At 39.2% G+C, this 23772-nt stretch overlaps 1 protein-coding gene across 13 annotated transcripts in view; it reads left to right on the forward strand.

Annotated features, from left to right (window-relative positions):
• The window catches only part of kif1a (kinesin family member 1A), a 106682-nt gene that overhangs the window by 71143 nt on the left and 11767 nt on the right, over positions 1–23772 (forward strand). For 4 of the 13 annotated variants that reach the window (XM_031902551.1, XM_031902559.1, XM_031902555.1 and 1 more), the window contains 9 exons: positions 5091–5199; positions 5536–5602; positions 6124–6208; positions 6677–6782; positions 8288–8314; positions 16742–16765; positions 17924–18038; positions 18604–18737; positions 20598–20681. In XM_031902551.1, the coding sequence (XP_031758411.1) occupies positions 5091–5199; positions 5536–5602; positions 6124–6208; positions 6677–6782; positions 8288–8314; positions 16742–16765; positions 17924–18038; positions 18604–18737; positions 20598–20681 (751 nt within the window). The remainder of the gene's footprint in view (positions 1–5090; positions 5200–5535; positions 5603–6123; positions 6209–6676; positions 6783–8287; positions 8315–16741; positions 16766–17923; positions 18039–18603; positions 18738–20597; positions 20682–23772) is intronic. The other 9 variants (XM_031902558.1, XM_018094455.2, XM_012971269.3 and 6 more) reach the window with 6 other exon arrangements.

Here is a 23772-nt window from a genome sequence, read left to right on the forward strand (position 1 = left end):
AGATGAATTCCTGGAGGAGTCAGGGCTGACATCAGAAATCTTAAGATCCCACCTAAATAAGGGTTATGACTCATGAGGAGATTTGTCACCTGTGGGAAATCAGCACCACCGTGGCTGCAAATGCTGGTACCTTCACTAAAATTTAGATAGACCTGGCTTAATTGGGGAAAAATGTCAAATAAGCCGTACTTTCTATGAATAAAATCATTTTAGAAGCAATGGGAAAGAGTTTCCCACTTGCCATTTATCTACATTTTTGTTACTATGTTAGAAATGTACCCGAATGATAAAACTCTATGGATTTGGGCAAGCATTCGGAATCCCAGAAATCTATACATGACATAAAACACTTTGAGGGCAACCAGAAATACATGCAGGCTATTTTGTGTCTTAACTAAAATATTTTTGCTTTTTTTTTTTGTTCTTGTCCACTTTTTTCATACTACCTCTCAATGTGGAACTTCTATATCTCCTTGCTCTTTTTTATGAACCTACTACTAGACTTCCATACCCCATTCTTACCCCCAGCTTTTCACCCCACTTTCCGTATGCTGAGTTCCTTGGTTCCCTTACTAGCTACAGAAGGTGGCTTCATAGGAAACAGTATGTTAAGCAGGATTGAGGGATCACACCTGGAGTCTCCCATGCTCAGGATGACTGGGATCGTGACCAAAGCTCAGAGGCATGGTGCGTGAGGGAGCAAGCTCAGTAAACGGCTGCTTTACACTCTGCTCTCGTCCTTTTTGTGACTTTTTTTGAACTCCTTATATATTTTATATATGAGAAATACAGCTCAGAGGTTTCTTTTTCTGTGTTTTAAATCTATAACCTTTGGGTGAATTTAATATGAGAACTATTTATTGAAAAGATGTGGCAGCAAAACTAGATATGTGCCGTAATAAAACCCTTGCCCTGTGGTCTCCTTACTGTATAGCAGTAGTTCAAATTTTAGTCCCAGAGAAAAATTACATTTTGTTCTTTTTCTCAGGGATCATTATGTCACATTCACAATTATACATGTTTAATTATTGCGCTACTGGCACCCTTTGTTTCCATTGCATGTACTGTTTTCTGGACTCTGTTGGAAACAAGTGCTTACCGTCTTCCTTTTTTAAGGAGAGGAACTTGTGCAGAAATATTTAAAAAAATGCTACAGAGCTTCTGATATCAATCTGTGGGCCCAAGCTAGTGGGATATTATGGTTCATTTGTGGTGTTTACTAACTGATAGATCCTTTCAAGTATAAACAGCACCATTAGTAAGTTCCATGGGTTTATTTCAGTGCCATTGTCAGATGCTTTAAAGGCACTGTGTTGCATTGTTAATGGAGAAGGCAAGGCATTTTGGCATTTTATCGCCAATAGATTAGCCACAATAGTACAAACTAGAATGCTATATTTATTCTTTAGAAAGCTTTACCATACCCGAGGTAACAGTTCTAAAAGCTTCCTCTGTTTGTTTAAGATAGCAGCTGCCTTTTTAGCTCAGTCTCAGTAACTTCAGTGCTGCAGCTCTGACTGCTGAGTGCAGTTCAGATTACAGCAGAAAGAGGAGGGGGAAAGAGGGGAGAAGGGAGGTGGAGAGAGCAGAAGGGAGGGGGAGAGAGGTGAAAGCTGCGCAGACTTGTGCTTATGGCTGCATTTACATAGACCTTTCTGATAAAACTTACTTTGTTTTAACCTTTCCATCTCCGTAAAAGTGTTCTGCAATGGTTGAACTTGATCATCTTTGTCTTTTTCTGGTGCTGGAACATTGCTTTATGGGCTGAAACATATTCCCAATGAGCTTCTGTTGACTAGGACCTGGCTATTGAATCAAACCCAGTATTTCCTAGAATCCAGTTTTATAACTTGGCATCCTACTCATCCATCTGCTTCCCACAATGCAGTAGTCTATAGCTTAGTTCTGTTGAGGTGTTGACAGTGTAATACATATTTGTGAATGTTTTCTAGATATTACAAATCTTATTTTATTCAATTCCTATACATACATTTTTAGACGCTGTATTAGCTATATGCAATTTACCATACCTCGTTTTGCTGCTTACATTTCTACAACTCTACAAAATTGTGCATGGTGATTTTTGATTTTTAATCAAAATGTTGGAATTGTGATTCTTCGACTAAATCTTGTGTAAATCTCAGTCTGAATCCTGTGCTGTACACATCATGGAATATAATGATTCGGGGCCCTCTTTAGTTATTGACGATGACTAGTGCTCTTCAGGAGTGTGTAACAGTTCAGCCTATAGATACTAAGAATTCTGCTCCTAAACCACAAAAATTTTTTTTTGCCAATTTGCAACTTGGTTAATAACTACTTTTCATCTCTGCCTGTTACTTATTAGTTAAAGCTTGTTTGTAAAACATTCTTGTCTGACAATACAACTGTCCAATTATTAACAAAATTCACTGAATCTGCTTGTAACAAATTGCTCTTGCTTAGTTGCTGGTGTGTAGCGACTCAAGGTTTATAATGCAGTGTGTATATTCATTATACAATCTTTTCATTAAAATAGACAACCTTTTCTCAAGATTAAAAGCCTGATTCATATAATACACATGTTGCAGGTGCACATATTGCTATGTAAATGAATGGCAATGAGCGCCCTTTGTATTTGTAGGTAGGAAGTGAAAGGATAAGGATAACGAGTGCTAGAGAAATAGCTATAAAAAACATAATAAATATTTCAACCCTCTTCCAGTTAGTCATTAAGTACTCAGCTGCTGATTATAGGAGGCAGTATTCATTCATAATGTAATGCAAGTAAGAGCCATTACCTGCACATTAATGCTTGGATCCAGAGATTATTTTGAAATAAACAATTAAGAAGGTCAGATGTAGGTGGCATGTCATTTATTTTGGTATGACTAAGAGGTCTATTAAAGGAACAGTAACACCAAAAAATGAAAGCTTTAAAGTAATAAAAATATAATGCACTGTTGCCCTGCACTGGTAAAACTGGTGTGTTTGCTACAGTAACCCTACTATAATTTATATAATAAGCTGCTGTGTAGCCACGGGGGCAGCCATTCAAGCTAGAAAAAAGGAGAAAAGGCACAGGTTACATAGCAGATAACAGATAAGCTCTGTAGAATACAATAGTGTTTTATCTGTTATCTGCTATGTGCCTGTGCCTTTTCTCCTTTGAATGGCTGCCCCCATGGCTACATAGCAGCTTATTTATATAAATTATAGTAGACTTTCTGAAGTAAACACACAACTTTTACCAGTGCAGGGCAGCAGCACATTATATTTTAGTTACTTTTATACACTTTCATTTTTTGGTGTTACTGTTCCTTTAAGGGGGAAGATACACATTAAAGGAGAAAATTAAACAAAACAGTTACATTTAGTATTATTGTGCTTTCTCTTGTCCAAAAGTGAATTTTAAACCGCCATGTGATTGCTGGGGTTATATGGCTTGATTCGCAGGGATTGCTGTCCTAGTCCAGTAGTGCAGACGCAGTTTGATAGTAAAGATTCCTAACAGCTTTATAAAAGCCAAGTAGTCTACAGCCTGAAGCTTAACTGATATCTAATTAGCTTGTGGTATGTGCTCTTCTGGTTACTCAGGAGTTAAATGCTTGGGTCTGGACAACAAATTAGTACTGTTATGCCAAAGGGCTGGTTAAGCATAGAACAAATAAAATATATACAGTATATAGTGTTATTCTTTGGGGTTTTATTTGCCCATAATATAATGAAAGTTTCCATCTGAGCATTTGGTTTATGAACACTGGTGCAAGTAGTTCACACTTTTTGACCCCCTTGACAGCTTTGCTGGCTTGTTACATTTAGTTTATATTGTAGTTATTTTCCCTCTCACAGAAAGTACAAGCAAACACCAAGCAGAAGAGGTGGCATTTATATTTTGGTTTTAATGCTGCTTAAAATCTTGTGACTTTTGGTACAAATCAGTTAACCAAGCACTGCCACTTCTATTCAGTACTTTACAGTTTCCTAACACTGTTGAGCAGCTTAGTCATTAAAAGTAGTTCACACTCACAAGTTTCCCGGTTCCTCAGAGATTGTGCGGTTCCACTTAAAAAGGTTTGTGTCATTTATTATATACAATTAATGCTCAGCATACAAGACAAACCCTCTATGTTCTACTGCCCCTGAACCCATTGGCAGGATTTAGTATTCTTATAGACAACAAGAGATCCTCTGCACTCTCCCATTATCAATATATATATATATATATATATATATATAGGACATAAAGATTCTGTGCATTAAATTACCAAGAAGAAATGCCCCTTTTCAGGACCCTTCTTAAGATGTAGTCTTCTCAAATATAGTCCTACATTTGTCACCCATATCCTATTCTTCCTATCCCCTCTATGACCCTAACCCACCATCACACCCACATTCACATTTTCCTACTTCCATTGCTCATTTCCTCTGTTTTCGCTACATCCTGTAATGCATTTGCTATTATGAACGCCATCCCTTTCTTGTTTTGTGGAATTTTTTTTGGGACAAAAGTTTGCTGTACCTAAAAAAAGTGAATGCACAGCACATTGTATAGTACGTAGCACTTTATCAGAATAAAGATAATAATGACAAGGATGATAATTGGTTTGGGGTCATACAGTAGATGTGCAAACAACATACTTTGCTCTGCCTATTGCTGTCCTACATTTATAGACATCTCTGATCCACACTAGAGTGTGATTTTTTCTTTAGCAAACCTCAGGAATTCCCTAAATGTTAGGTGCCACTAGACACAAGCATTACTAGATTACAGGTAATGAGTTTTGTACATGCCAACAAATTTAAATAACACATAGGGTTGGACTGACTTTCTTATTTCCACCATGAGCCTATATAACCTATATACAGTATGTGGCACTGTCTCCATCTGTTTTGGGCCCTGGATGTCAGGTTCTTTGGTAAGCCCTAGGAGGCCCAGTCTAACACTTATCACACATAAACCATTGAAACTTTTAATATCTGCATGGCTTTTGTTTTGGTATTTGCTGGTTTTGACCTGTTTTCTTTTTTCTTCAAATATGTGTACAGAATTCTTTTCCAACTCCTCACTTCCATTCAGTCAATATCAATTGTGACTTTTCTCTCCCCAGTTCCTGCCACTAAGTTGAGCAGACAGCGAGTTCCCAGTGTTGGTCCCTGTCACTGCAAGTATGACCTGATGGCTTACTTCCAGATCTGTGAACTTGAAGCCAATGGAGAGTAAGTCAACTTATGTCTCTTTAAATTTGTGAAGAAAACAAAATCATAAAAGACCATTAGACCAACAATAGAAACTTGTTTTACATTCCTGGTTCCCTGCTTGTTAATTAGGAATGCACCAAATCCAGAATTCGGTTCAGGATTCGGCCTTTTTTCAGCAGAATTTGGATTCGGCCAAATCCAAGCTCCTGGCTGAACCGAATCTGAATCCTTAAAATCACATAATACTAATGCCTTTCAGTTGAATGAAGGAGCTTTAATGCAATGTAGATATATGACTGTCCACAAATGTTTCTTACTACAGATTTTTGACTTTCTAACTTATCACTCTTACAGTTACATACCTGTGTCAGTAGATCATGGAGTGGGTTTGCCTTGTCATGGGACATTTCTTCTCCACCAGGTACTGTGCCTTCCTACAGATCTGCCATTTGCCATAAAGTAAAATTGTGTTAAAGAGACATAAATCTATTGATGTCAGAGGCGAGTTCTAAGGACATATGAAGGCATGAGATTACATGCAGGGTCATAGTCATGGAACTCCAGGGTGACGTCTAATACCTTATCTGTTTTTCTGTTCTGTCTCTTACAATGAACAAGTGGAAGTTTTATTAGAACAGCAATTAGAGTGTTTTATATGTAACAAGTTAGTGTTTGCAGGTCTGTTATATGTTGCATAATGCCATATAGAAGTAACACAACTTTTTTTATATCCTTATATATTAGTTGGAGATGCCCCATTGTACTACTGCTATCACCTCACATTATTTTTGAAATATTATGGGGGTCATTTACTGAGACCCTGTCTATCCTCTGCACCTCACACCTGATAAAAAAAATCCACATTTTTGCACTTTGTACCCTGTCCTGCTGGTAGTAAATAACATAATTAACTCTACAAATGTATAATAACTTCTTTTACAGGGTATCCAGAGACGCATTTCAGTGACACTGGTGCATGAAGCTGGCGCTGAGCTGAAGTGGCTGGAAGTGCGAGAGCTGGTTGTAGGTGAGAACCACTGTCTCAACTGACTAAACTCACCCTCGGGTTAATATTAATAAATGCTGCTATCGATTGAAAAGGAAAGCAACAATTGTAAATTTGCATTACTCATACCCTACAATGATTGTCCAATAAGTCATTCTTTGAGATGTCAAATCCCTAGATGGCATGAACAATATATATAACATTAATTTTTACTTTACAAGTAAATTTGGCTGGTTCAGTCAGAATTCCATCTTATATTAATTCAGGAATGTCCATTTTGCATCCCACTGGCATCTAAATGTTGTCGGATGGTGTATATATTTGCAGTTCTCTAGTGCTTGGATGTTTATTGGTTGGACATCATTGATTTTAATAGCCTTTCTCCCATGTTAGAGCTCTGTGCTTCATGCATAGCCCCTTATTCTCTTACAGCAGCCATGTATAACATATTCCCTACCTTCATAAAACCAATCATTTCTGTAAACTTAGGTCGCATCCGGAATACCCCAGAGGCAGATGAGTCTCTAATTGACCCAAACATCTTGTCACTGAATATTCTATCTGCGGGATATCGGCCCCCTGAAGGAGGTGATCGGTAAGTTACAATGTGGGTTTTGTAAAAAAAGCAGAGTGGGGATGAATCCGACACCATACCATACTTATACAGAGTAGCTGGAAGGCTAAACAGGCCCTAGGAGGCACATACTAGAGATTGGCACTGAACTGAATTTTGCTTCTATTGCTGTGTTCCCTATACCTTTGGCTTTTGGCTTCATCATTAAGCATGAATCAGAGAAATCTGAGCAGCAGCTTCCCGTGCTTTCCTCATCCAGCCTTCCCAAACAAATCCTTGTAACTTATTCCCCAATCACACCCATACCCTTCCATTACTTTACATGTTCCTTTGCACATATCCTGACATCCTCACAAATTATTTAAATGTCACCTTTGTATATCATTTCCAGCATCAGCCATTGCAGCCCCTGCATCTCCAGAGGCATCAACACCTCTTTGTCTACTAAACCTTTTACATAATTTTTTCTTTGTTAGTATAGCCATAGAACCTCTTGCACTATGACTTCTTCATTTTGTCTTTTTATACCTACCATGAAGACCACTTTAGACTTTAAGTACATTCCAACATCTGAACAATAATGTCCTTATTCCACCCATTTACCCTTACTACATTTCAAGACTTTACCCCCCACCCCCCAGATAACCCTACACTAAATAAGACCTATATGCCTCTTATTACTCTGGCTCAAATGCTTAACTTAATATACCATTGAGGCCTGGACAGATGGCTATTAAACTTAGACAGCAGGAAAGGACTGGTTTCTGAAATAGATACAGGTGTCCAGTAGTAGACTGACTCACCATTACAAAGGTTATGCAAAAATGATACAGAATTCCATAGTATAAGCAATTTTTACCCCTCTTATTTTGTTCCCTTCTTATAGATGACCATGTTATAAAAATAGTCACAGTATTTGTGTTTAATGGTTTCTTTAAAAAAAAAGTGCAGTGATAGCTTTTATTTGGAAATGCATCACAAGGTCTAAGTGACCGCTTAACAACATGGTTTCAATGATGTTTTTATTGGTCATGTGCCTTGCTGGAGTTTGGGCGAGCTAGAGATGCTCTCACATGTGTCTGTAATAGAAGTTATTTGAGTGCAGACCCCCAGGCCACCCCCTCCTAATGTTAAGAACTGCAAGAAAAAAAAGTATGGGCATGTTGTTAGGCTACAGCACTAATGTAGCCAAAGTAAGCCTCTGAAGTAATGTTATTCAAAGTGTTTTTTAAGAAACTGTTGACTAAAAAAACACTCTTAACTTGGATAACTATAAGGTAAGGTTAAACAGTATGGTAATGAATGTTGATTGGTAAGGGTATATAGTTCCTATAAAGCAGAACCTTGTAGGTTTTATCATACAGTTTACTTTAACAATTGGACAAGTTAAAATCTGTTTAATAGTTTTGCCCCTAACACTAACAGTTTCCTTATCCCCGAATGAATATGCTGGGAGACTTTTGGGGCCTTGAGAATATTGGTACCAACCTGTTGCCTGCACTAACGTCTCCTTATTTGTGTTTCAGGCAGTTTCTTGATTCTGATACTCCTAGGTATTTTTTTTTAATCATTCCTAAGTCAACCCTTAAATTTCCTCTCCCCCCATCTTCTTCTTTTTCACTTATCTTCCTCTTCCATGCTTTATCGTGTTTCATTTGTTATTATTTCATGCGTTTCTCCAATCACTCGCTATCCCAAAACACCTCTTTACCTGGCTAACTTTCTATTAGCAACCTCCTTAGCGTGTGGTTCTTTCCTCATAGTTTAGTATATATAGCAGGGAAAGTAAGTATTGAACACATCATGGTTTTTCTCAGTAAATATATTTCTAATGGGGCTATTGACATGAAATTTACAGCAAATGTTGGTAACAACCAACATACAAAGTAATCAAAACAAACTAGAAAAGTAAGTTTGAGAACAAACTTCATGTTGGGTTGAAAAACATGAAGTCACTGAATGGGTTCTGCCCACTTTCTCTAACCTTGGGCCACAGTTACATAGTAAAAACCACTGTGCAAAGTTTGGGGACCCCGGTTTTAATAGTGTCTGAATGGCAGCAATTTAAATATACCCACTGAAAGCCAACGAGTGACATCTGATTGGCGGTTGGTGGCTCCACCCCCTTTTTCTAACCTGGAACTGCAGTTACCCAGTGACTAACCCTGCAAAGTTTCGTGACCCTATGATTAATAGTTAAGGAATGGCAGCAGTTAAAATTTAAACCAATTAAAGTCAATAAGTGAATTGTGATTGGTGGTTGTGACCCTGCCCCCTTTTTTTAACCTTGACTCGAAGTCACCCAGTGACAAACAGTGGGCACTCTGGCATATGGATGAAATCTGATTGGCTGTTAGTGGCCCAACCCACTTTTCCTATTTTTGAATTGCAGCCCCCCAGTGACCAACTTTGCAAATTTTGGAGACTCAGGCATAAAAATTGTGAGACTGACAGCATTTTACACTTCACCATTGAAATTAAATAGGTGAAATGTTATTGCCTGTTGGTGGCTCTGCCCATTTTTTTCTAACTTGTCACAGGGCAAATACCCTGTGACAAACTCTGGAAAGTTTAACAACCCTGGAATTAATATTTAAATAATGGCATCAGTTTAAATATAAACTAATGAAATCTAATGGGTGGAAATGGATTGGCTGTTGGTGGCTCCACGCACTTGTTCTTACCCTGAATATGTAGTCACCCAGTGACTGACTGTGCAAAGTTTGGGAACCCTGGCATCAAACCAATAAAAATCAATAGGTGAAATTTGATTGGCTGTTGGTGGCCCCACCCACTTTTCAAAACAAAAACTGCAGTCCCCTAGTGACCAAGTGTAAAAAGTTTAGGGACCCTGGTGTTATTACTGTGAGGCTGGCAGCAGGTTGGATTTCCTTCAAATCAATAGATAAAATCTGATTGGCGGTTCACAGCTCTGCCCACTTTTGGGCATCCAGCAATCATCATATTTTCATTCAGGCTGAGTCCTTGACTATGTGATTCAAGTTTAGGAAGTGTCGCCTCAAAACTGTAAGTGCGGCAGCAGTTTCAATTTCCCCATTAAAGTCAATGGGTGAAACTTGATTGGCTGTTGTTGGCCCTTCCCATTTTGGGGTCATCCAACAAATATCGCTGTTTCATTCGAGGTGACCCCATGATTATGTTATTTAAGTTTGGGGGGTGTAGCTTCAAAGCTGTAAGAATGGCAGCAGTTTGAAAATCTTCCCTGTCAAAGTCAATGGGAAAATTGGGGGGTTCGGAGCGGCGCTACAAAAAGACGGGGGGCGGGATCACTTAGAAAAGCACAAGCAACCTGCTCCACTATAGGGTGAAGAAGTGTGGGGAGTTTGGGTGCTGTACCCCTAAAACTGTAGGAGGAGTAGCGTTTAGAAAATGGGGGGCGCTAAGAAGAAGAAGAAGCGGAAGAATAAGCCAAAGTGGAAGAACAGTCTGTGGGGTTTTCAACCCAACATAATAACTATTAAAGCACTAATAATGTTTAACAAATTGATATTGGAAAGTTGCTTTGAATTATGTTTTCTTTTATGAGGCAAAAAAAATATTTTTGGGGTTGACATGTCCTTTATGAAAATATATGAATGTAAATTTTTCAAAAAAAGTATTATATGAACTCCAAAAATATGGATAAATTAGCTACATTTTGTTGCATGTTGAAATTTCATATTGCAAAACAACCCATATGATAAAAAGGGCCCATTGACTTCAATGTATCTTTTTGGGGGAAAACAAATGTTTTGCAAAACATTCACTCGAGCCAGTATAGTCCTCCACGACCATGGAGATTATTCATACTGGCTCCCATTCACACAAGCCAGTATAGTCCTCCACGACCATGGAGATTATTCATACTGGCTTATCACTCACTCACACATTCACACACTAAGGGAAGGGGGATCCTATCTGTATGTTTTTGGAGTGTGGGAGGAAACCCACGCAAGCACGGGGAGAACATACACTTAAACTCCTTACAGACGGTGCCCTGGCCAGGATTGAACTCGTGACCAGTGCTTCTGTAAGGCAGCAGTGCTACTCACTGCGCCACCGTGCTGCCCAGTTAACTGACTGCCCATATAGTAATCTTGTCTTTTACAGCTCATGATGTCATCAGTGCAGCTTTCAGATAGGGCTACTTGTTCTGTGGAGCAACACTGGGGCTGACAGTATCCCAAAATGCAGCCTTTTCTCCTAGTATCATATTCCCCCTTCCTTTAACTGTATAATGTCAAATATACAATTGGTTTACAATGTGTTTTACTGTTTTAATGAGGGCTGGGCAAGTCCTTTCCCTCCCCCACAAGAAACAGCCATAACTGTAAGTGACAAACAGAACTGTGCAGTAGCAGCAGCCCAAGTGTGTGTTTAGTGACGCTGCCCCAAACTGGAAGGTTATACTGTGCCCCAATATCAGCAGTTGTCTCATTCCCAGCACTTTTATTTCCACGCAGCTTCTACTGTGTAACAGTCTCCATTAAAGCACTAGCTGTTGGATACTATGGTACGGCCCTCCTCCTGCCAGCAACAACTCCCTTCAACCTTATAGTATACATTGGGGGGGGAAAAACATGATGATTCCTGTCCCAATGCATCTTGCCCTTTACAAGATGCCCCCTAAGACCTGATAGTGCCAGACATGATGGGTCTCATCAATGGCTATTATAATGTGAAAGTTATTTGATCAAATATCCCTGGGTGGTCAGACTGATGTTAGAGGGGTTTCAGCCTTTTCCAGATCTCTATAATAACTAAAAACACTGAGACTGTTTGCCAGTGATATGAAGGTGGAGGGAACAATGAAATCTCTTTAATTGTCACCTTGTGCCGAGTTAAGATGGGCAACATATGTTCTGTTCACATGAGCAGGTGGAAAGGGGCTGCATCTGGGCAAACTGATGGGCTGTAGTTATGATTAAACTAAATAAGAGGAGTTTGTTCTGTTTGCCTCATTTTTGTTTGGATTTGTCCACAACCAGCAGATGTGTTTCCTGCGACAAGCAAACATTTCATTCTGCGCTTATCTGCACTCTTGCACTTTTTTTGACAACTTTTCTACCCCCTACAGATCTGGCAAATGACTTTTCTTCTTGAAGTCATTGGCCCATCTAGTCATTGGCTGGTCAATGTATGTTAAATACTTATCATACCCTGGACATCTGTGTACAATATAAAATAAATGGAAGGATGCCACATATGTAAAAAAAATCACTGTTTGCCCAGTAGCAGTAACCCATAGCAACCACTAAGATTTGCTTTTAAATAGGTGACCAGCAAATTCTAAATGCTGATTGGTTGCTATGGGTGATTGCTCCTGGGCAAACTTAGTCACTTTTTTTTACATAGCCCCCAGTGTTCTGTCTATTAATGCTCTAAATTAAAATCATCCTCAGCTTCTAATCCATGCTGCGTGGTGCATTTGCCCTGAAGCATTACCTTGCAAACAATACTAATCATTGTATAGTAAGTTTTTAGTTGATTTATTGTAGAGGATTAAATAAGAAAATCAGGGACTCTAGTGCAATACTGTAGTAGGTAGAACGGTAGTTTTTAAGGGAATCTGGCATGGGAAAACACACAGATATCAATGCAGGATTCTGCAGGAGAAGCTCTATTAACTGATGCTTTTTTGAAACGCATATTAAGCATCTTTAACTGGCCAGTGGGTTAGTGTGTAACCAGATAAACACTTCTGTGGACTTTGCCAGTTGTTATTCATAAAGCATGGCCATCAAACTGGGGAGAGAAAGAGACATATTAGGATCCATATTTTCTTTTCTGAAGCCAGAACTTAGAAGCAGATTCAAAAAGCAATGCAGCCTAGTTCTTCTCTTTGTAATGGCTGCTACATTGCTATTTGATAGAAGTCTCTCTAGTTGGAAAGTATTTGCTGCCCCTTACCCTGACCCTTTGTCTCCACTGTACTTTGAGGACAATGTTTCTGGCTGTTGGGTTTGACATCTAGAAACAGACATTACTTTTCATGGATTGTTACTAATGCACTTTAAAACACATTGTAGTGGGCACCTAGCAAGCTACAGTACAGGAGTATACATCTCTATTCAATAGATGCAATTAGAGACTAAGCTCCTGGGGCATCATTCATGGGCGTGCAGTTAAAATTTAAACCAATAAAAATCAATAGGTGAATTGTGATTGGTGGTTGGTGGCTCCGCCCACTTTTTCTAACCTTGAGTCGAAGTCACTCAGTGACACACAGTGAGTACCCTGGCATAAATAGTGTGAGAATGACAGCATTTTAAATTTAAACCAATAAAATTCAATGGATAAAATCTGATTGGCTGTTAGTGGCCCAACCCACGTTTCCTGTTTTTGAACTGCAGCCCCCCAGTGACCAACTTTGCAAATTTTGGGGACTAAAAAAATAACAATTGTGAGACTGACAGCATTTTACACTTCACCATTGAAAGTAAATAGGTGAAATGTTATTGGCTGTTTCGACTTTTTTCTAACTTGGAACGGCAAATACCCTGTGACTAACTCTGGAAACTTTAACAACCCTGAAATTAATATTTAAATAATGGCATCAGTTTAAATATAAACCAATTAAATCTAATGGGAGGAAATGGATTTGCTGTTGGTGGCTCCTCCCACGTGTTCTTACCCTGAATATGTAGTCATCCAGTCACTGACTGTGCAAAGTTTGGGAACCCTGACATAAACAGTGTGAAAAAAGCAGAATTTTAAATTTAAACAAAAAAAAAATCTGATTGGCTGTTGGTGGCTCCACCCACTTTTTAAAACCTAAAAATGCTGTCCCCTAGTGACCCTGGTGTTAATACTGTGAGAATGGCAGCAGATTGAATTTCCCCATTGAAAATCAATAGTTAAAATCTGATTGGCTGTTGGTGGCCCCACCCACTTTTTCTAACTCTAAAACGCAGTTACCTGGTGACCAACTCTGCAAAGTTTGGGGACCTTAGTTTTAATATTTAAAGAATGGCAGCAGTTTAAATTTAAATATATAAAGTCTATAGGTGAAACCTGATTGGTTGTTGTTGGTCCCAACCAAGTTTTCTAAACTTGGAACATAGTCACCCAGTGACAAACTGTGCAAAGTTTGGGGACCCTGACATTAAACATGTGAGAAACTAAAACTGCAGTCCCCTAGTGATCAACTGTGAAAAGTTTGGGGACCCTGGTGTTAATTCTGTGAGAATGGCATCAGGTTGAATTTCCCCATTGAAAGTCAATAGGTAAACTCTGATTGGCTGTTGGTGGCTCCGCCCACTTTTTCTTACCTTGAACCACAGTTACCTGGTGCCTAACTCTGCAAAGTTTGGGGACCCTTGTGTTATTACTGTGAGAATGGCTGCAGGTTGGATTTCCACCAAGTCAATAGGTAAAATCTGATTGGCTGTTCACAGTTCCACTCGCTTTTGGGCATCCAATAATCATCATATTTTCATTCAGGCTTGAATGCGTAGTCACCCAGGGTCTGACTATGCAAAGTTTGGGAATTCTGGGCATCAAACCAATAAAAATCAATAGTTGAAATTTGATTGGCTGTTGGTGGCTCCACCCACTTTTCAAAACTAAAACTGCACTCCCCTAGTGACCAAGTGTAAAAAGTTTGGGGACCCTGGTGTTATTACTGTGAGAATGGCAGCAGCTTGAATATCCTTCAAATCAATAGGTAAAATCTGATTGGCTGTTCACAGCTCCGCCCACTTTTAGGCATCTAGCAATCATCATATTTTCATTCAGGCTGAGCCCATGACTATGTGATTCAAGTTTGGGGAGTGTCGCCTCAAAGCTGTAAGATTGGCAGCAGTTTCAATTTCCCCATTAAAGTCAACAGGTGAAATTTGATTGGCTGTTGTTGCCCCTCTCATTTTGGGGTCATCCAACATATGTCGCTGTTTTGGGGTGACCCCATGATTATGTTATTCAAGTTTGGGGGCTGTAGCTTCAAAGCTGTAAGTGTGGCAGCAGTTTGAAAATCTTCCCTGTCAAAGTCAATGGGAAAATTGGGGGGTTCAGAAGGGCGCCACAAAAAGACGGGGGGCGGGATCACTTAGAAAAGCACAAGCAACCTGCTCCACTATAGGGTGAAGAAGAGTGGGGAGTTTGGGTGTTGTACCCCTAAAACTGTAGGAGGAGTAGCGTTTAGAAAATGGGGGGCGCTAAGAATAAGAAGAAGCGGAAGAAGAAGAAGAAGAAGCGGAAGAATAAGCTAAAGTCGAAGAACAGTATGTTGGGGGTTTCAACCCAACATAATAAGTCCATAAATTAAGTTATAAATAGTAAAGTGGAAAAATAAGATAATTAATAAGGTAATAAGTATTGAACACACTTACTGAAATGTATATAATACTTAGTAGAAAAGCCCTTGTTGGTAATGACAGCTTCAAGGTGCCTACTGTATAGAGAAACTAGTTGCATGCATTGCTCAGGTGTATGTATGTATGTATATCTTTATTTATAAAGTGCTATTTATGTACTCAGCGCTGTACAGTAGAATACATTAATACAAACGGGGTTATTAAGATAATAATAGATAAATACAAAGTACAACAATAAATACAGATAGATACAAGATAAATAGGTCCCTGCCCCGTAGAGCTTACAATCTATATGGGAGGGTAACTTACAGACACAAATAGGCAAATACAGTATAAGTGCTGTAGGTCACAGTGGGTGACACTACAATATAAGTGCTGATTCCCAGATCAGGTGCTGGGTGAGTGCTCCAAAAGGTAGTCTTTAAGATTTTGGCCCATTCTTCTACACAAACTGCCTTCAAATCTTGAAGGTTCCAAGGGGGCCTCTTCTATGAACTCTGATCTTTAGTTGTTTCCATACATTTTCAATTGGATTCAAGTTGGGTGATTGACTGGGCCATTCTAGCAGCTTTATTTTCTCACTCTGAAACCAATTAAGAGATTCCTTGTCTTTGTGTTTGGGATCATTGTCTTGCTGAAATGTCCACCCTCATTTCATCTTCAGCATTCTGGTAGATGGCAGCAGATTCTTATCAAGAATGTCCTGGTACCTTTCTCCATTCACCCTTTCTTCAATCATATGAAGTCTGCCAGTACTGTATGCTGAAAAACAGCCCACTTCATAATGTTCCCACCTCCAAACTTCACTGTTGGTAGGGTGTTTTTGGGGTGATGTGCAGTGCCATTTCTGCTCCAAACATGGTGCGTGCAATGATATCCAAAGATTCAATTTTGGTCTCATCTGACCAGGCCATAGTCTTCCAGAATTTCATTGGCTCGGCCAAATGTTATGCAGAAAACTTTAAAACAAGCTTCAACATGCTTTTTCTTCAGCAGTGGAGTTAGCGTGCATAGAGACCATGTCGGTTGAGTGCATTACATATTGTTTGCTTTGAAGCAATTGTACCTGCTAATTCAAAGGCTTTCTGAAGCGAGTGATCCTTGGCTCTTGGACAACTCTTCTGATTATTGTATTGATTCCTCTGTCAGAAGTCTTTCTTTGTATGTGTGGATTACTTGGGTTTTTACCAACATCTGGTGTAAATTTCATGTCAATAGCCCCATTAGATATATCTTTACTGAGAAAAATATTGATGTGTTCAATACTTACTTTCCTTGCTGTATATTACTTTATCTAACTCATGCATGTGGCACTGAGAAAGATTATCCCCACTGTCAGCAACTTGTTTATCAGGAACAGGAATTCATACATTCTTAGTTTACAAGTTCCTTGAAATATATTTGTAATGTTTACCTTCTTAGTATAAATACATTGTCTGTAATATATTAGTAGGTGTAGTAGGTATAGTGTACATGAGGTTAGGAAATTACAAAATAATCTATTACTTTGTGTTTAATTTCTCCATGCCCTGCATAAACTGATAAATTCTTGATTACCCTCGTCTTTCCCTTCTCCAACTATGGGTATTTGCACTCACTGCTTTTTTTGTTGGCCCTTGGCATTCACACTCTCTCTCACTATGTATTTGGGGCTCCTACCTGCAGCTGCCAATCCGGGAGGGGCACCAGGTACTCTCTACTAATATTCTGTCTTTTCCTACCCTTGTCTGAAGTCCCTTTGCACTGCTTCCTCCTCCTTTACTTGCCTCTCCTCTTCTACCTTTTATCTCCCGCACCTCACAACTCCCGAATTTCCTTATCAAACCTCTCCCTGTAAGATAAGCTGTTTTGACAGAAAACAGGAACATCACAGTTTTCTCTATTTCCTTTTTAATATTATTCTTCCTCTCCAGTTCTGGGAGAGTAATATGTTCTCAGCAGCACATTACCACTTCTAATCCACAAGCCATTCCCCTGTGTCCTTTCTCTCTCTTTATTTAAAGGCTTGCCATTGGTCTCTCTCATAAACGTGTGCTGTCACCACTTTTGTCAGCTTATCCTACATCACTTTTGCTTTTCCTGCTGGTTTGTTAAATAGCTATCCTCTCATCAGTTCTTCCTTTTACTCATATGGATCCATTTGGTTCATACTTCCCTGTAACTCATAGGTTTATCTTCCAGACTAGCTTCTTAAGATCCATTCACAACCTGACTACCTTCTCAGTCCATGTTCACCAAAATGTCTTCCTGTCTGCTATCCCTTCCTAGTCCCTGCTTCTAGTTTCCTTGTATCATCATATATCTCAATATCATTTGCTTAACCAGTTTAAATGCTTCTGTTTTTTTATTGTGGGCAGCTTTCTAAAATGTTATGTGTTTAAAGCAGTGGCCAGTGTTTTAATGAGAGCTTCTCATTAAAGTCATATGTCCTCCAACATTTTGTTCTCTAGGTCTCTAGAACTGGCCTAATTGCAGTTTTTTGTTGAAGTTACCAGACAATTATTATTTCCCAAGGAAATACCTACTGTAACATTTTAGTAACACTATGAACTCTGGAGGCTAGAGCAAATATACATTTCTCAACTAGATCAACATTGGCCACTGCATATATGTAATGTTTACAGAACTCTAAACATCTATCTAAATATCTGCATGTTCAGTCAATATGTCTCTCTGGTTTTTACTCTCATTCTCCCACCAGTGTGTCAGTCTATCTCTGCGTACACACATACTGTAACGGTGTTTTGAACTTTGTGTTTATATAGTCGTAGGTTCTACAGACTATAGTCTCACTATAGTTGACCTTTTATTTTAGGATATAACAATATCTCCTTGTCTCTATGGTAGGACATTCTATCACTTTGAGGTGGCCTGGGACAGCTCTATGCACAACTCTTTGTTGCTGAATCGTGTCACTCCATACAGAGAGAAGATCTACATGACATTGTCTGCCTATGTTGAGGTGAGGCAACCTCTTTGGGACATAAATTTAATGTTTTTTAATTTTGCTTTTATGAAAAGGCTTGTAATGCTGTAACTGCTAACTTCTGCGGGTTTGTGGTCAAATCCTATTTACTAGTTATAGCTACCTACTTGCCAAGACAAAAACACATGGGGAAAAAAACTTTATAATGCAAAGATATATAAATGCTGATGGGTGCTTCTTCCACCTCTAGTCCTTAACTCATCCTCCCTGCTGGCTTTTCCCATCTTAAAAAATTCACCCGCCCACCACAGCACGATCTTGGCAGATCTAGTAGTGTCCTATTTGTGCTAAACATTACATTATATGTAATGCAACAACAATCAGTTGGGTCTGCCAGTATGGCAGTGCCACAGCAGAAGAGATGGTTACCCCAATGTTTCACTTCTTTCTTTTACTCCTTTCTCAAAATAAGAGACAACTTTGAATTTCCTTGAACTATAAAGGTTGGGGAAAAACTGGTCCAAATAGTGGAATTTATTATTGACTGTAACGCTAAACTCCCAGTCTGATAATCAAAAGCTGCTGCTTTGCTCTTTAACAGATGGAAAATTGTACACAGCCTGCTGTGATCACCAAAGACTTCTGCATGGTTTTCTATTCTCGAGATGCCAAACTCCCAGCTTGTCGCTCCATTCGGAACCTGTTTGGAACTGGCAGCTTACGAGCCTCTGAAAGGTGAGTTCACATCGAACCATGTTAATGAAACTGAATAAAATGGGGCTATGGCAGACATTTTTAACATTCAATAACAAATCAGTTATTTAATTACACTGTCAGTATGCTGAGCATTAGTTCATATTTTTGAATAAAATATTCTATAGAACTGTTTAGATATCTTTTATCTCATGTAGAACTTACTTGCCAACTTAATGTAAATTTCAGTAAAGGTGATCTTAGGGCAAGGCTACACTAAGTGAATTGACTGCTTTCCTCCGCAGGCGTTTTTTTATAGAAGCGGATCCACTATTATGCACACACCCCTATAGCTGCATTGACAGGCCTAGCGTTGCCCTCTGCGGAGCTACAGGAAGCGGATATCAGCATGAAAAATGCATACATTCCTATTTTTGCCCCAATAAAACAATATGCACTCTGTGTAGCTCCACACAATCCAACACAGGACCTGTCAGTGCAGCTACGGCGGTGTGTGCCTAAGAGCAGATCCACTTTTCTATGCGTCAACAAAAAACACCAGCAGAGAAAAGTATTTAATCCACTTAGGGGCAGATTTATCAAAATTTTGTTAGAGACAATGCTCATTTGCCTTTATTGAACCTCTTCTGTATGCTGTGAATAGTGCAATTACATTTGCAGCAACATCTGTTAGCCCTGGTATTATGCACCTGTATGCTTTAAAAGGTTACTGTATCTGCCTGCCGCTGCATGCACCGGTCTCACAAACCAGTCTAATGGGTCTGTTATTCAATCATGCCATTAGCTGAACTTTGTGATCTCTTCAGCCTTTGTTTTGCATGTGAATTCTCTGTGTTCTTAAAGGAGAAGGAAAGGTAAAAATCACTGGGGGTGCCAAATGTGACTTCAATCGCTTAACTTTTACCCTGGGCTGGTGCCCCTGTTAGGAGAAAACCACTCCAGCCTGGGGTAGCTGCGAGCCAGCGACCCTCTTCCTTCTCTCATCTGTCTTCTGAATCCCAGGGCCGGCACATGCGCAGTAGGGGGGAATGGCAGCTTTTTTTTTTTGTTAAAGTTCTCACGGCACATACACAAGTGGCATAAAGAAGGAAGATGATCACTGGCTTGCAGCTACCACTGGCTAGTGTGGTTTTCTCCTAACAGAGTAAAAGGTAAGAGATTACAATCACTGTGAGGTGCTGGACATTTGGCTCCTCCCAATGATTTTTACCTTTCCTTCTCCTTTTAGGATGCCTTTTGTGCATAAAGCATCCCTGTATTTAATATGGGCACATACAGCTAAGTCAGGAAAGTTTATGTTCACTTGACATTGCTATAAGCATTTTTACTGTTGTCCCTAGGTTGACTGTAACATTTTCTGACTATCCCCCAGAATCCCTCAGTATATACTGAAGGGAATCAGAACACAACTGTTGCATCTGCATTTATTATATTGAAAAAAGCAGGCCCCTTGCTCTGCTATAGCTTTGCAATGAATTTACCAACACATGATTTTCTTACAAACCCAGGTCCATTTTGTAAATGTTTCTATATATTATTTAGGTTGACACTGTATAACTCTGCTACCTATAGCCTGCTGATTGGGCTATCAGGTAGAGAAGATGGATGTTGATGCTTTCTGGGAATATTAGTTGCCCAGAGGCTAGACATTTGCATGCTGGAAATCCACAATAACATTTTCCTGGTCACTAATTCAAACTATAAAATTCTGTGGTGTTTTTTTCATCTCATTACACATATACAATCAACATTTTTTGTGACATTCTTTCTGTTTCCCATGGCGGCTGCGCATCTTTACAAGCCCTACTTGTGCGCTGCCTAATCAAAATAATACAGTAAATGTCCGCTTCATTTTCTCTTATCTTTTTCATTAACCTCTAGATTCTCCTATAAGTTATTGCATTACTGTACTCGGCTTACATGCATGCTTATGAATATGAGAGGCAAGGTGGGATATGCACCAAGGTAAGAAAAGTCTCTCCAGTCCTTAAGTTATTCTGTGGAGCCTATTTTCCAAGTCAAATGAAATGTGCACTGTAGTAAATATGCTCCATGTGATAACTTGAATTGGAGAGTTTTCTTTCACTGGAGAGACTTGGGGCACTCTGTAAAGAAATGGCACAGGGCTCATTTTTGCTATTTTATTACATTTTGGTTTCCTGTGTATTTTTGGGCACAATTTAACTTTTCTCATCTGTTTGCAGTATATGCACCATGCCACAATTTAAGAAGAAAATTCATTCATCTTTTCTATTAAGGGACACACATAGTCAAAAATGGAACTATAATGAGTTTTAAAACGTTTGTCTTTGAAACTAGGCCCAAAAACAATGTCCCTCAGTCTTGTTCCACTGTGCTGTAAGCTGTTACAGTTACTAGTTTACACTATTGTTTAGGGGGCACAGTGTGCTACCTGTAGCAATAACTTTCACACCGCATTAAGTTTAGTAACTGCAAAAAATGGGTATTACTATTTCTTTACATCCTGCCCTTGATTCTCCTTAGGTACCTCACCATTTATATTATAAACTACCATTAAATCTTACATAAATCATTGGGATGGAAATGATTGGGGTGTATGTATGTTGTAAGCAAAATCAGTGATTTTGTTGGGAAAATTTTCTTGGCAGATTTTCTTTACACTCCTATTTTCTCTGAATGAGATGCACATTTTCATAAAAAAGGACAAAATCTCTTAATAGAGCTGAAATGTTATTGCTTTCTCATGTGCTAATTCTGCTGTGTGTAGGGATGTGGAATAAAAACATTCCCTGTACCTTTGATATTCCCTTTGATTTGAAAATGTCTTTATATCCAAAGCAATTTTCCTTGTATTTTTTTGTACTACACATACAGCCACTATTCCTTTTGCCAGTGCTTACATGGTTCCTTTATATTCTTAACTAAAGCTATATATGATAAACTTACTTCTATTTAGTCAAAAATCTCAGGTCATGAGGCAAATTAAAGGAAAACTAGACCCCCAGAAAGATGACTTAACCAAAAGATAGTTTATATCATATTAAGTGACCTATTAAAGAATCTTACCAAACTGTAATATATCCATACATGTTTACCTTTTACATCTTTTCCCTTGAGCCACCATTTAGTGATGGGCCGTGTGCTCCCTCAGAGATCACCTGACAGGAAATAATACAGCTCTAACTATAACAGGAAGTAGTGGAAGACAGAACTTTGTCCATTAATTGGCTGATATGTAACATGTATGTGTGCCCTTGGTTTGTTTGTGTGCACTGTGAATCGTATGATCCTAGGGGGTGGCCCTTAGTACCTAAAATGGCAATTTTCTATTTAAAATTATCCAATGGCACATACTAAAAAAATCATATTTTTATGGATAGGGTTTATTTGCATGAAGCAGGGTTTCACATATGAGCTATTTTATATAATATATTTTTCTATAGACCTACATTATTTGGGGGTGTAGTTTTAATGCAGCCCCCTGTCCTCAAAATCAGTGCTGTGCCCAAAGTGGCTCAGCTTTGACCCTCAAAGTGGGGTTTTTTTTGTGACCTCCACTATGTCCAACATCTCTATGGTCCTCTTTGCATGACACTGTTGATTTCTAATAATCCCCTAAACATGTAGAATGATAATTGGCCCACAGCATGGAACATCATGGACAGCATTGCTCTAAATCAGTAATCCCCAACTAGTGGCCCAGGGGCAACATGTTACTCTTCAACCCCTTGGATGTTGCTCCCTGTGGCCTCAAAGCAGGTGGAATTTCTAGTAAGGAGGCAAGTTTCGGTTGCATAAAAACCAAGTATAATGCCAAACAGAGCCTTCTGTATGCTGTCAGTCCACATAGGGGCTATTTAGTAGCCAATTTAAAGCTTTTATTTATACCCCCAGGAACATTGTTCATGCTTGTGTTGTTCCCCAATACTTTTTCCATTAAAATGTGGCTCACGGGTATAAACGGTTGGGGATCCCCGCTCTAAATAAACAAACCCCGTTGGTTTCTTTATTTTTTAGAATGTGGATTAAACAGTTTTCATGTTACTTGTAACATGAAAAAGTACCAAGAGGATGAGAAGCCTTGTGGATCTTAGTGTTAATGTACAATGCCGGACACAATTTGCAAATTGCAAAAAAAGGCTCAAATCAGCCATTTTTTTCTTGCATTTTGCCCACTACTATGCGCAAATAGCATAGACCCGCTCTTTCAATCTAGTGCAGACAGCGCTAGGCTGCACTAGATTTAAAAAGTGTAGGGCATTTGGGTATCCTCTCGTCCTGCCCCCTACCCACCCCCACTTTGTGCCTTAAGGCAGGCAGTAAGGACAGGGCTGGGCTGTGCCTCCTGGCTTTGTTATTCCACAGAGCATCAGAACAAGAAGTTGGGCAAACTTAAGAGGATCTATAGTTAGATGCAAATGTGCTTGATTTGCTATCATAAGTGGAAGAAAGTGACTAACAATACAATTCTTCCTTTTCCATCCTTATTATATATACATTTTTTACTGTTTATTATCTTACCCACAGTTTAAGACAAGGACCATACATGATTAATTCCAAAACCCACTAATTCAACCAGCTTTTTCAATAGCTGACTGATCAGCCCACTGGGAAAATGTGACCCATCCTGTCTTTTGCTGGCAGTTAATCTCCTACATGCCAGTCAAGATCACCATGCAGTCTTGTTCTTTTTTTACTTCATCATCATCACCACAGTGTGGTATAGGCTTATGGTGGTGATCTAATTCTGCATTTAAATTTTGCATAAACTAACACATGTGTGTGTAGGCAGCTTTAGTGTGTTGCCTGTGCATTGCCAGCTGCATGTGTTGCTGCAGCATTAATAGCCACGGGCACAGGCTTCTTCATGTCAACCATGTAATTAAGTACTCAGTTCTCCCTTCTTCTGCATCTGCCTTTGTGCCAATGTTTTTCTCCCTCCCTCCCTGCCTGCTGCTGCTGCTGCAAATTTATTTCCAGGTATACATGACTATATCATGCTGTACTGCACTAAAAAGCAATTGCATAGCTAGAGTACCTTATGGTTACATTAAACTATTGCCTCTCTCTGCAG

Source organism: Xenopus tropicalis, chromosome 5, assembly GCF_000004195.4.
Source record: "Xenopus tropicalis strain Nigerian chromosome 5, UCB_Xtro_10.0, whole genome shotgun sequence".
Taxonomy (NCBI): Eukaryota; Metazoa; Chordata; class Amphibia; order Anura; family Pipidae; genus Xenopus; species Xenopus tropicalis.